Genomic DNA, 14,432 nt, shown 5'->3' with positions numbered 1-14,432 from the left:
ATTGATTGAAATTTTAATTAACAGTTTGCAGAATTACAGTACATTTCAAGCACAACTCAATACAAAGACTGTTAACTGTGAGTGGACGACCCAATAAAGCATTACACTTGTTTACAAGAGGGTCCACCACCTTGTTTAATTCATCAAAACATTTAGAGACGTACAAATAGACACTTCTATATAGCTAAAGAACAAAACAGGAATTCATCATAAAGGAGGTAAAAAGGGAAAAGAAACATATACAGTGAGGGGAAAGGGGGGGGGGGGGGGGATTCCGATTTTACGGGGGCCAGTTTTGAATTGCAGCCATCCGTAGGTGCCCTTTGAGAGCGGTTTTGAAGGAGTCAAGGGATTCACATGTCTTAATGACTGTTGGTAGGGTGTTCCACATTTTGGTGGCAGCGAAAATAATTTAGTCCCTTGTTTGTGGCGAATCTGGGTTGTACATGGTTTGTTGCACTCCCTCTGGTGTTGTGGGTGTGGAAACTGTGGACATTAAGGAAGTATTTAGACAGGTACATGGGTATTTTGGTGGTGAATCGAATCTTGTGGACCAGACCCATTGCAAAATGCTGTACTCTGTCGTCGACCCTAAGCCATTCCAGCCTGTCAAAGTGGGCAGGGGTGAGGTGGGTTCGGGGGGTGAGGCCAAGTAGGAGCCTGACCAGTTTGTTTTGGGAGGTCTGGAGCCTTGTTTTAAGGGCCTTTGAGGTGCTGTGGTACCAAGAGGTGCATGCATAGTCGAAGAAACCTTGTACGAGGGCTCCTGTTAAGGTCTTCAAGATGTTTTGTTGACCAGTGAGGAGATCCTGTAAAGGAATCTTGTTCTTTGATTTACTTTTTTGATTACGTTGGTGGCCATTTTATCACCGGAAAGATTAGCCTCCAGGAAGGAACCTAGGTAGGTCATTTCATTTTTTCGTGTGATAATATTTTCACCCACTCTAACCAAGAAGCCATCTGCCTTTCTGAGATTACTATTTGATCCGAAGAGAATGGATTCAGTTTTTCCCAGGTGTAAGGATAGTTTGTTATCAGCGAGCCAGGTGCAGATTCTACCGAGTTCAGAGCTCTTTTCAACCTGTTTGTTCCTGTCCGAGACCAGCAGTACTGAGTCATCTGCGAACAGGAACTGTGTTCCACAGTGCTGACATGTTAATGGCTGCATGTTAAATGTGTTTGTGGGAATCCTCATTCATCATGCATGCTGCATCCATGGCAGCGGCTGAATCTCTAACAGTACTGTGTTTCTTGGAGGATACTGCCCTCTTCTGACCGAGGCCAATAATGCATCTTTTCCCATAATGCTGCTGCCGCATCGGACCGGAAGTAAGTGAGACCTTTATTGACAATATGGCTACTGGACTGATACTACACTGGAGAAAATTGTGATTTGACAGCCCCCATTCGCAGAAAAGAAACACTTCATCCTATGTGTGGTATAGATGCATTTGAATGAAGGGACTCGCAAATCTACGGAATGGTGTCACTGAGCCCAGGATCTGTTTAAATCGTGAAAATCGTCATGTCGTTTTTCAAGAGGAAAGGTGAGGAAGCTCTCGCTAGGGTGTAACATCAACGTTTGCTAGCGGTAACGTTATATATAATAGTCAGCTGAGGGGATGGGAAATGTTTCAATGAATCATGGGACTTTAATATAGATGTTCAATTACTTGATAAAAGCACTCTGCATTGTCGCACTCGTTTAGCTCTAATGTTTTCCTCTGCTGCGTTGCTAATGTTGATACTAGCTAGATTAGCTTAGCAGTGCTTGCTCCCATGATTTAGCGGTAGCTAGCTTATAATTACGGCCACATAAAAACTTTGATTAGTTACATTTGACAATTCATCTTGATTTGTGTGCACCGGTAAATGTATATAAAATCTAGAAATAAAATGGTCAAGCCAACGCTGAGATGTGTGATGTCATCAAGCGACGAGCTTTAGAAAGTTAGAATTGATTTTGCCCTTTTCGGGACCCATATTTACATTTTTGATATGGGCTAGGATTCATTATTATACAGCCATGATAGATGAAACTGACTGGGAGTACGTTTGAACATTTAAATTCAGTGCTTATTCAAAGCACTGCTTAGAGAGATAATGAGAGGAAGTGGAATTTCACAGGCAAGCTCTGAAAAAGCCACTACAAAAACAAGCAAACATGCTGTTGAGATCTTAATTGGTAGTGCATACCGAAGTGACCACCCTCCCAATGACTGATTGTGGGGGTTAGCAGAGATGGAGTACTTGTAGAGAGGCTGGGGAATTGGCTTTACTAAATTGGGACTTGAAGGGGAGAAAATGTTTATTACTGATTGATTCAGTCTAAGCACATTCAGCAGCTTATGGTGACATAGTTGTATGTGTACTAATTTATCCACTTTGGATGTTACTATGCAGTTTAAATAAATAAGCTTAGTTTGTACGTGGATTTTAGGAATGGGAATGTTCAACATCGATTTCTGTTCAGAGTAGATTCATTTTCAAATCCTTCTCAAATTTACACTATGACAGTCAGTGACCCCATAATGTCCTTCAATGACAGTCTGGGTGCGTGTGTGACATACTTAAAGAGGCCAGTGCGTACACACTGCCATTAATATTCATTGTAGTTCTTTGACTAAAGCTGTCATGTCTATCCAACAGAGGTTTGTGAATGTCATGGGGATAAATATGAATTAAAACCGAATGATAAAAAACACCAGATCAGATGTTTACGCTCCTATTTAAAAAAAAAACATGGGCAGCTATATTGTATGTTGTGTACAAAGCTTCAGGACTCTGTACATACCTTTTTACATCTTCTTATTAAACTAGTCTTTTTACATGCATTAAGTTACTGACAGACAACAGTCTCTTAAATATCATGTGTTATGTCCTGTACCACATGAGTGCACTGCGTTGACTTCATTATATAATGACAATGGCTGGCTTGAAAATGATACTTTGACCTAATCATTATTTTCCGTAATAGCATAATCCAGAGGTATGAGTGGTAGTTCAGTCTACTGAAAAGTAGTTATGGGCCAATGCCAGTAGGTCTTCTGGTTTTCCTGAATGCTATTATGTAAGTGGATATAATCTTCATAATTCTTCAAGGGACACCCTGTGTCACTCCTGTGCCTCAGCGACCTCGTTTACCTCATCCCAGGCACAATATGCCCCCACTATATTGTTAATGAAAAGCATTCTCCAATTACTGAGCTACTTTTGTTTTGTTTCTCTTCCACAGCAAAAAGCAAAGAACCTGAGAGACAGACTGAGGTTAAAGTCAATAAAGGTGGGTAAACAATTCCCTATGTTGAATTTAGAGTGTGTCTTAATTGTGTTGTTGTCTTGGACAATTTGCTAATTAGATTGATTTATTTTAAGATAATGACTATAGGCAACGGTAACTACAGTATGCTAACTGCTATTGCTAAGTGCTGAAAATAGACTATTTTCAAACTCACCAAAACATGACACATTGTGATCTTGTAGATCTGCCATTTTTTATGCATGACAACTAATACACAGTAGGAGCTGTGTATTCTCAGAACAGTTCTTTACATTAGTCAGTGATTTCTAGGCGCTCTCAGATTTGCAGAAGTAGACCGAAAGGGACATTGAGTGCAGTTCATTCATATGTTGCTGCTCTGATTGTCATGTGGTTTTTAAATGTGACCTCTGCTATTAAGTGAAACACAGAAACACTGAGCACTCTGTCTTTTCTAGCCCTTCCCACACCTCTAATTTCTGTACACATTGGTACTGGTACTTCTTTCATAAGAAACAAACTTCAGTCAAAAGGCCTTTTCACATCAGTCACTTATATTCATGATACTGTACCCCCCCACACACACACACACACACACACACACACACACACATACACATACACTGTGTGTATGTATGTAGTAGTGCTGCCAGAATTGGCCAAAAATGATATTCGAATATTCCTTTTAAAACACCACATGTATTCGAACAATTTTTGAATGATTTCGAATGTATATGATTTTGATATGAATATTGCAGCCTAATATGCTGTAAAACTTTCTCTTTCTTTATCTATATGGTGTGGTTTGTGCTGAGAAATGCGCTCTCTTGAGATCAAATGAATGATTCATAATTATCTTAATGGCCTAATTTTTGTATAATGTTTTAGTTTACGTGGCACAGAGTCTCAGCAGAACTCACACAGCAATTTTATTGTTATTTTTTAAATTAAAATCTTAATTTAAAATATTCGATTATTCTTTTGTTATTTACATATTCATTAGAATATGGAATATTCGTTAACAGCACTAGTATGTAGTCTTAATTGGTCTTTCTGCCCCTCCCCCCACTCCAGGATTAATCAGCCCTCACTCCCCGTCGCTAGGACAGAGGAACCATCATGCCATCCAGGAGGCTGCGGGACCCAGCCACGTGGCTATCAATGCCATCTCTGCCAATATGGACTCTTTTGCCCGCGGACGCACAGCAATCCTCAAGAAGCAGCCCAGTCACATGGAGGCTGCACACTTCGGTGACCTTGGTATGGAGCCACTGTTCATTATTAAGCCACTGTTCATTATTGTTGATGTTTGGTTGACCATCTTAGGATGCATCACACAGTTATGTCAGGGGAAGTAGTGGCCACTGAAATTGCTTCCACTACTAACTGACATCAACTATGTCAATCCATTGAAACACCTCAACTGCTTCATGCATCAAGTGGAAACACAAATGAAATGTTTTGAAATTAGTTTGCATATGTTATCTCGGCACCTTGAGGTGTGGCAGTAGTGGCTATGTGAACTGCCCTTGTATGTAATGGCAGTGGCGGGGCAGGACCTGTCAGGGCAGGTCATTCACAGACAAAGGCATGGATGACTCACACAGGGAACCTGTGCTGCAGGCTGCAGCTATTCTGTTTGGGAATACGGAATGATATACGGAATGATATACTACAGTTCTTTGAGCATGCAGAGGCTTTAATCATGGGAATAGAACAGGAGGGAAAGATTAGAAGAGGGTGAGGGGCAGGGAGGGTGAGTTGCAGTGGCAGTTAAGTCACCTCTGGCAGAGTGCCCACTCACTAGCTCAGCTGATACCACAGCCAACAGTGATGAATGCATTCTCTCATTGGTAGCTTGTGTTTTGACAATGCAAGTCACCCCTCTGTTTGATACTGTGCCGTTGGATTAGAAAATATGTTTGGTCAGTGCGCTAGCAGCGCTACCTGGCTACACCATCAAGCACCCCTAATGTTGGCTTGCTTTGTATTTATTCCAAATTGTCCACGAAGTTGCATAGTCCAAAGCATTTTTGAAAGAAATTCCAATGGCATAAGCAGCATCTGCCAGTGCCGATAGTACCACATTAGGTTATATGCTATGCAAATCTTTGTTCATCTATGATTCAAATATTCATTGAATGTTTGTCTGCTTCCATATGCAATAATGTTAATTGGAACTGATAAATGGAAGCTGTGTGGTGATAAACACTTACCTTTAATGCTTTAGCAGAAATCTAGTTTTTTCTACAGGCAGGTGTTTGGATGAATTTCACCCATGTTTAGTGATAGAGAAAACTCCCATGCCCCCACAAAAGGCAGTTTGGATTTTCTTTTTTTCACTGGACCATTCTCACATGTCCCAGGAATTGATGGTCCAAAGGAAAAAATCCCAGCTTCATTATTATTATTTGAATATAATACCCATGAATTTAACCCCCTATGATAGATCCCCATGATATCTATTTTTCGTTTTTTTGTGAAAAGTCATGATGAAATATTAAAGAAGAGTGCCTCAAGTTGCCATGTATTCTAGTACTTCAATATATTTAGATGTGAAATATTTTTATGGAATATAATAGCTGTGAATGAGAAAACAATTTGACCAGTATAAATACAGTCCTAGTGTAAGATTTAGGTATTTTGCCATAGTTACATTTTCTAAAATCTGTCTTGTGTGTGTCTTTACATTGTCCAGGACGATCCAGTGTAAACTACCTAACCCAGGACACCCGCTCTCGACTATCAAAGACGGTGGACCAGATTCTTCGGGACATCGTTGCAGTTCCCTACTACGTCCAGTTCATGGATATGCAAGGTGCTGACCACCTGGTGCGCTTTTGGCTGGAGGCAGAGAGCTTCCGCTCCACCAGTTGGTCGCGGGTCCGAGCACACAGCCTCAACACGGTGAAACAGAGCTCACTGGCTGAGCCTGTCCCTACTTCACTAGATGGTATAGAGCACCCGGAGGTTGCCGACATACAGCTTACTCCTACCTCTCAGGAGGGAAGTTGTGAAATGCCCGCAAACCCCCTAACGCACCGAGACTCCTTCAGCACAGAGGCAGGCCAGAGACCTGGCACTCCCAAAACAGAGACTCCAAGCAGGCAGGCCTCTTCCAGGACAGGAACCCCCTTCAAACTACAGGCAAACAATGTCCTGAAAGACCTCTCTGATAAACTCATGAAGAGTGAGTTGCATTGATGGAGCTGTTTTTTTTTATTTGCCATTCAGCGATTGTGTAATTAAGGAAGTGAGTCCGACCTAAACAAATAGAATCATGGTGATGTCGGCATCCACATGGGAAATGGGTGGCTCCAATATGGATCTCGGACTGACATATCTATGATGTACCGAATGACTCCAAATTTGGGAAAGGTTTCAGCCCATTAATTTCCATTATAAATGTGAAGTTATATAATTATTTAATGTATAAAGCATATGTGGTGCGTACTGGCAGTGTACACAATAAATGTGTCACTGATCGGTCCAGCAGTTTGCAAGATTAGATCTGAACACAAACAGCTAGAGCAGCCCATAAAAAACTGTTAGAAAAGACTTGCCATATGTACAGTATATGATTATGTACAGTAAGTGAATTAAACTATTATTCTCTTAACTGTACACTGCACCTTTTACAGAGATCTATAATAGGAATTAAATGCTTAGTCGTCTTTCACACGGCTGACACTTATAGTATGGTCTTGCAGGGTCACAGGAATACAGTAGCCCCTTGTCTTTCTGTGTTTCAGGTATAGAGAGAGATGCAGTGGATATCTTCACCAAGTATGTCTCTCCAGATGCTGCTAGGCCCATCCCTATTACTGAACAGACCAGGAACGACATAGTTGGTAAATGTTGACACTGTTTACATTGTTCATTTGATTCTTCATCAAATGAATATTTGTCAGCCATATTGACCAGCTGTCCCATGAAAATATACAGCCAAGACCAGCTGAATGAATGCTGTCTTGTTTTGTGAATTAAAGAAGGGACAATACATAATGGACATGTATGCAGAATTTGCAGATGCTACAATTTATTTTATGTGTCACCGCTTTCTCTGATACAGTGGCATGAATACACGTTACAATGCTCTGTTTTAGGAGGCATTCATTGATTGTGTCTCCTCTGTGCAGCTAAGATATGTGGAGAGGATGGACTGGTAGACCCAAACTGCTTTGTCATTGCACAGTCAGTAGTAGTCATCATCCTGGAACAACAGTGAGTTTCTGACTACTCATTTTCTAAAGGGGTCTTGCTTTGTCATCTTGGCCACCATGGTCATCTATGAGATCTCTTTGTTCTGAATTCCCCAGGCACTTTAGCGAATTCCTGCGGAGCCACTATTTCTGTAAATACCAGATTGAAGTGCTGACCAGTGGCTCTGTGTTCCTGGCAGACATCTTGTTTTGCGAGTCGGCTCTCTTCTACTTCTCAGAGGTGAGCACCTCGCCTGTGTTTGCTGAACGGAGATTGCGTTTCCACAATGAGCCATCACAATCTTACATTCATACACATGGAACAAATTAGAATAATTAATGTGGTTCTGAAAAAGGGCAAGCAGTGTGTCTAATCTACGTGTCCATCCCAATTCTATTCCTCCCCCAGTATATGGAGAAAGAGGAAGCAGTGAATGTACTCCAGTTTTGGTTGGCAGCAGACAACTTCCAAGACCAGCTTGCAGCTAAGAAGGGCCAGTACGATGGCCAGGAGGCTCAGAATGATGCCATGATCCTCTACGACAAGTAGGACTCCCACTCTCTCATTCATCATTAAGGTTTTTTAAGTTCCATAGTTTAAGTTCCTGATTTCTAGGTACCATAGAGGTAATTGGTTCAGAACAGTGGGTTGAGCACATCCAGTTCGTTGCTGGTGACGGTTCAAAAATGAAAGTCTGCACAGCAGACAGCAAGTGTTTTTTTAAAACAGCAAATATTACATGGTAAAACATATTGGCCACAGTTAGACTTCATCAGGGGCCTCTACCTGATCACAAAATGAACACCGTGACACAACGGTACACAAAGTCCCACAACAAACTCATTTTGCTGTCTCATACTCAAATAACTAACACAATAAGCACAATAATTGACATTCCTGTGCTGTGGGGCATACTGAGAAATGCATTCCCTTTGTCTGACCACCTGGGAAGCAACGATATAATATTGATTAGAAGAATGGGAAATGGCCAGGATATTGCATGTCACAATTAAAATTTCATCACAACATACTGTAAGTCTCTTTGACAGAGAAGTTTGCAGCTTATAAAAAGAAAACAAATATATTACACACGTTTTAACCATACTGGGTGGTCTATCATAGTAATGTCAACTCCATGCACATACAAAACAGAAAAAGTCCGTCCCCAGATTATTGAACATGGAATGTTAAAAGTTATTCTCTGTTCTCTTCAGATATTTTTCACTCCAGGCCACCAACCCTCTAGGCTTTGGTGACTCAGTGCGGATGGAGATCGAGTCTAATATCTGCCGAGAGGGAGGGCCCCTCCCTGACTGTTTCACCACTCCACTCCGACAGGCTTGGACCACCATGGAGACGGTCAGATCAGTTTATAATCCATTTATTAATTAAAAAGAACAATTTCAAGTGAAAATAACTCGAAGCCTACTCACCACGGCAAGTGTGTTTTTTAAAGTGACATAAACTCTTCTTATTCATGTTTAAAGACCAGATATATATCAAAATACATACATAAATGGATGCACCTGGGACGTATCCTCAGTGATGTATCCCAAGGTCATCAGGGTTTCGGGTCTCCCAACATCATACCCCTCACCCCGGTTGACCCAGCCGGGGTGATCAAGTCCCGACTTACGTCCCAGTAGCTACCCTCGATAAGTCCCATTAGGGAAAAACCAGGGCCACCAGTTCCTCCTGAACTACTCTGCCGGGACTGGGAGGTACCATTCTGGCACATGGAAGGACTAGGCTCTGTGGGTTGACTCCTGTCCGGGCCCCTCCTACGTCTCACCAGGTGCACTCCTGCTCTCACCAGGTCAGGCCCTGTGCGTTGCACCAGACTCCCAGCACCAGGCACTTTATTCAGGAATTGTGGATTCTCGAGCCGCAATGGTTCCGCAGGCTCCACCTTGCCCTTGGTTGTGCCGCAGGCTCCGCTTGAGGCTTGAATGGCCCTCCTAAAGGCCTCACCGTGGGTTTGTTGGGCTTCTTCCTCATGGAAGACACAGGCTGGGGCGCCAACCCATACTGCTCCCTGAGAATATATTCTCAAAGAAATGCCAATAAATGTGTTGAATTTGAACCTACATCCTATTTAGTGATGTCATGAAGACGGGCTAGAAAGCTGATTATATAACACCATTGAGTTATTTTTACTTGCAAACATCACACTAGTAGTAGTAGTGTAATAAATTCCGAATCAGAAAATTCCATACCATACTTTAAGCTTTGGCACAAAGTCTAAAGTGGTATTCTCCTTTCAATGATAATTTTGCTGACAAAGGGAGATATTTTAGATTCGGTGGAATATGTACGTTACCCGGTAGATGGGTTGCAGGCATTGACACTAAGGGTTGCCCACCTGCCCCTGGCAGGTAAATAAAATGTAAGGGCAGGGCAGGTGGAGTTTGCTTTTAGGTTTCCCGACTGCCGACCAGGCATTTGGGAGGGGACGCAAGTTCATGCAACCGTCTATACACACACACAACACAAGATACTGTTTAAAGTTAAACACCTGAACACGGCCAGAGAGCTTCGTCTTCTGGTCTGTGGAATGTAAAATAAGAGCACTGTTTACCTATCATGTGCTGCTTTCAGTGTTGCTGCACGTAAAAATATAAAACAACAAGAAAATGAGTGTTAAATTGAACGGTGATTCAAATTTTACCCATAATTTTATAAAGGACGATTTACTTTTCGGGCAAGTGGGCATGACCTTTGGGCAAGTTGAACATGACCTGTACTTTCCTGATGGGCAAGTGCCTCTGAGACCTTTATGACAACCCCTTGTCCAATGTAATGCTTTCCGCCACACCAAAAACAATGCAACTCAACTAATGTCACGCCACGTAGAACATACACTGAAGACGTTTTTTTTAACAGAGTTCACCACACTTTTGTTCCTCCAGGTCTATATGCCTGGCTTTCTGTCCAGTAACCTTTACTACAAATACCTGAGTGACCTCATCAACTCGGTACGGGCGGATGAATTTGTGAACTCCAGTGCCCAGGGACAGACTCCGCCCATAGACAGTGACCGTAGTTCAAATTCCAGCGAGGGCACTCATGTTCAGGTAACCCGGCATTTTACCCCAGATGTTTATCATGACATTTAGACTTATCCTTTCTTATTAATGTATTGTGGTTGAAGTTAAAAGAGCTTGATCTTTGCTCTGGTATAATGTCAGTGGGACAAGAAAACACAAAAATCATGTTCACTGGTACTACTCCTGCTAAACATCCAGTTTGTATTTTACCCATAACAGCAAAGTACCAAAAAAGCAGCAGTGAAGATCCTCAAAAACTTCGATGAGGCAATAACAGTGGACGCTGCTAGTCTGGACCCTGAGTCTTTGTACCAGCGGCCATATGCTGGGTGAGTGTCATCTTTCTCCTCCCCTGAGTACCAGCGGCCATATGCTCATTGCTTGGTGAATGCTGTCTATCGCCTCCTTAATCGAGTGCTAAAACCTGTAAGTGACTTCATAGGTTCCCTCACCAGGTTTCATATTTTCTGGGGCTCAATACTGCCCTATTTGCCATCAGTGAGAGCTAGTTTCTTTACAGTAATGTCCTTTTCGCCATAAGACAACGCTAGTTAATTTACCTTGTTGTTCTGCTGCTGAAGGATGACATTTGGGAAGGTGGTTTCTTTACATTGTGCTGTCTCTTTTCTGCTCAGAAGGATGACGTTTGGGAAGGTGAATGAGCTTGGGCAGTTTATCAGGGAGGCTGAGCCAGAGCCGGATGTGAAGAAATCCAAAGGTATGATTTTACACACCATTATCTTCATTCCTTCCTTCTTTCTCCTGTTTTCAGTGTAGAATGTCACTATTCTCCATCCTTTTTGAATATAACATATTTTCCTTCCCCCTAAAAGCCCCTAGCACAAAAACCTTATGAAATATGCAAGAGGCTCCTCCTCCAACAAACACCCGCTACTCGTAGATCTAAGCAAAATATAGCAATATGAAAGCTATCTATTATTTATTACGTCTTGCAGCACTATCTCTGGGAATAAACAGGATACCTGGAATGGCATAGAAGCAGTACCGGCGCTACGTATACGCGCAATACGCACTACGCTTAGGGCAACACGCCGAGGGGGGGGCAACAAAATGTACTAAAAAGTGCCACGCCAACCCTCATAACAATTTTCTCTGCGACTCTGCCGCATAATAACGAGCGGCTGTGTGTGCGTCCTTGCAAACGTGAAAATAGCCGATTAGAATGAGGAAACGCAGCGCTCTTGTCGGCAGGGGGGGGGCAGCACAAATATATAGGGCAACCAAATGGTCAGCTATGTCCCTGCAGAGAAAATAAAATGTAACATTTCTGTGTAGCCAAGTAGGCTCTTGCTAGAGCAGTGCACTGAACGTAGTTGTAGACTTTATTTCTTGTTTTCTACTCTAGTCCCTTTTTTTACTCAGCCTGTCTCTCCTCTCACATCCAGGTTCCATATTCTCTCAAGCCATGAAGAAGTGGGCCCAAGGAAACACAGACGAGGTGCGAAAACACAATGTACACTTTAGGCCTTTTTTAGCAGATGCTCTTAACCATAGCGACTTACAATAAGCAAGGTAAACACATCAAATGCAGAGATCAAAATAATAATCTGTATATTGAAACCAGGTAAACGATAAACCTAGCACCTGTCTCTAAATAACTAATATCAATTTTAACAACACAAAGATTACAATTGGATGGTTGTTTTGAAGCCTGGGCTCATACAGGACATCCCCCTAGTCTCAGTGTTTTGTTGTTTTTGTATACTAGGCCCAGGAGGAGATGGCTTGGAAGATCGCCAAGATGATCGTCAATGATGTCGTCCACCAGTCAAATCACGACAGTCCTAGAAAGGCCACCAAGGTAAGGAAAAATAAAGCCATCCCTTTCTTCAGTATACACAGCAAAATCCTCTCTTAATTTATACACACTGCGCTGTACAGCAACCCACAGTAGTATGTTCATTTCCATACCTTGGGGTGTTAACAGCTGACTATCCAGCATTTCTAAATTTTTCCCCATTTGTGTTCTTGTGTTTGTGTTCTTCCAGCTATGACCTCCCCCTTCCAGCTATGACCCCCCCCCCCCCTTCCACCCCGTTGAACCTAAGGAATATCTGTCCAAGAGGCAGACCTCACACTGGCCAAGCTGGTGATGGACTGTACACCTCGCTTACCCTGCAATGTACTGCATTACTCTAAAGAAAGAACAAGACATTTTATCACCTCCTGTGTATGCGTGGGTGTGTGTGTGCTCTCGCTTCTGGAAAACCTAAAGTTCCCCAATTGATCCATTCTTCCAACTCCGTAATGCTATGAAGATGTGTGTGTGAACGCTGAGAAGTAAAGCAGAACAAAGCTGAGTAACATGGGACTTATAGAACAAAAGCCCAGGAAGGACAGCCTCAAAACAGTGGAAAAACGAAGCTAGCTAAGGAGCATTTCAGGTGGCACTGCACTGACTGCAGCTCTCTAACCATGATCACAGGAAGGACCTATATAAGACTTATAAAACAAAGATATCCTTTCTCCCTGCACCCAGTTGCACATCCTTCCCATTCCTCTAGCTTGAACATCCATTCCTTTTTTTTTTAATTGAACTCCACCGAGGGGGTCAGCCAAGTGGATGTGATTGGGGGGTGATGACGACACACCAGTTTGGGGGCGTTGTATAGTTTTATAATGATGCACACGCTCTCCTCTCTTTACCTGGAATATTTTTGTCGTTTGGTCAGTTGTTTTTTAACTTGACTGTGCCCCTCCTATTTATGTACTGTATAATGGCTAGAAATGTGATTGTGAAAACTGGAAGGGATTGGGAAGTGGTTCACCACTACCTTCTAGCCAACCATCCGTAGCAGCCGCGTGGCACCTTGTTTAAAGTTTTACCGAGTGTAGAAGAAGAAATACTCCCAAATGAATTGAAATGCTCCCATTGCAATGGATACTCCAGACTCCGTATTCTAAATGTTCTATGTATGTAAAAATTCTGGTTTACCCCATATGCTAACATCCTTTTTTTTCTTTTTCTTTTTTTCTTTCGTGTTGGCCTTTTTAAATGTATTGTTGAAGCAAATCTCAATGATGACTGTTCCACTGGAAAGTGTAATCAGTATATCATTTTTAATTTTATTTCATTTTAACCTTACCCTGATGTGGAAAAGAACCAGAAAAAACTTTTGGTACTATGTACCACTAATATGTTTTCTGACATGTATGTGTACCTAATCTATAATATATTTAAATTGTGTTTGATTTAAATACATATATTATGAAATATTTGTGTCTGTTTTCAGTTTAACATGGTTGAGGCTTTATTATTAAGGACAGATTTTTCTGCCTGTGTGGTTATGGGTGGCTTACTATATATGACAAATGTTTAATATATAAATGGCTTTATTTAATTATTTTTGAACCATGAGGGTGGTTTTAAAGTCAAATTGTGACAAACCTTGCCAGTACAGTTTGGGTAGACGAGTCATTTTTGACCAGATGGGGGCGATGTTTACCATGAATTGGTACGGGGACGTGGGCTGGGTGGGCTGTCTCAAATCAATGGCTTAATGATGAGAGCACTTAAGAGAAGTAACCCAGCTGACCTGAGGATGCAAATAAACTGCAGGTGTCCACCCCCCCCACCCCCTAATTCTACGTGTGCGCGGTCTTGTTTCACTCACTTGGTCGTAAACCTCGAAAGTTACAGTATTAAAAACGACTTTGGTTTCAATTACAGATGCTGTTGCGTTGCCGTATTTATACTAGTCAATGTTTTGGTTTGTCTTTTTTTTGTCACGACATATAAAGCCAAGCGATTGAGAGGAAAGAAGAGGAGAGGAGGAGACGCCCATCTCACTGTTTTGCGCGCAACGTGCCGCGCTAGTACATGGGACCAGTGGAGGCTTGCTGGCAACACGATACGCACGGTTTCTACAACAAAAGTCCACCCATGTGTGGTAGAAAATAAG

At 42.1% G+C, this 14,432-nt stretch overlaps 1 protein-coding gene across 1 annotated transcript; it reads left to right on the top strand.

Moving 5' to 3' along the window:
* The first annotated feature begins 684 nt into the window (after positions 1 to 684).
* Positions 685 to 13,965, top strand: akap10 (A kinase (PRKA) anchor protein 10). Its single transcript, XM_080780349.1, has 15 exons — positions 685 to 1,547; positions 3,236 to 3,283; positions 4,334 to 4,519; positions 5,958 to 6,449; positions 7,012 to 7,110; positions 7,399 to 7,483; positions 7,579 to 7,702; positions 7,871 to 8,007; positions 8,677 to 8,821; positions 10,372 to 10,536; positions 10,729 to 10,838; positions 11,145 to 11,227; positions 11,916 to 11,968; positions 12,239 to 12,331; positions 12,519 to 13,965. Exons 1-15 carry the CDS (start codon positions 1,526 to 1,528, stop codon positions 12,522 to 12,524), a joined length of 1,848 nt encoding a protein of 615 aa, XP_080636475.1. The 5' UTR covers positions 685 to 1,525; the 3' UTR covers positions 12,525 to 13,965.
* Positions 13,966 to 14,432: the final 467 nt, after the last annotated feature.

The sequence above is a fragment of the Protomyctophum bolini genome, assembly GCF_963924005.1.
Source record: "Protomyctophum bolini genome assembly, chromosome: 13".
Lineage (NCBI taxonomy): Eukaryota > Metazoa > Chordata > Actinopteri > Myctophiformes > Myctophidae > Protomyctophum > Protomyctophum bolini.
The sequence above is the reverse complement of the archived record's forward strand: the minus strand, read 5'-3'. Positions and strand labels throughout refer to the sequence as shown.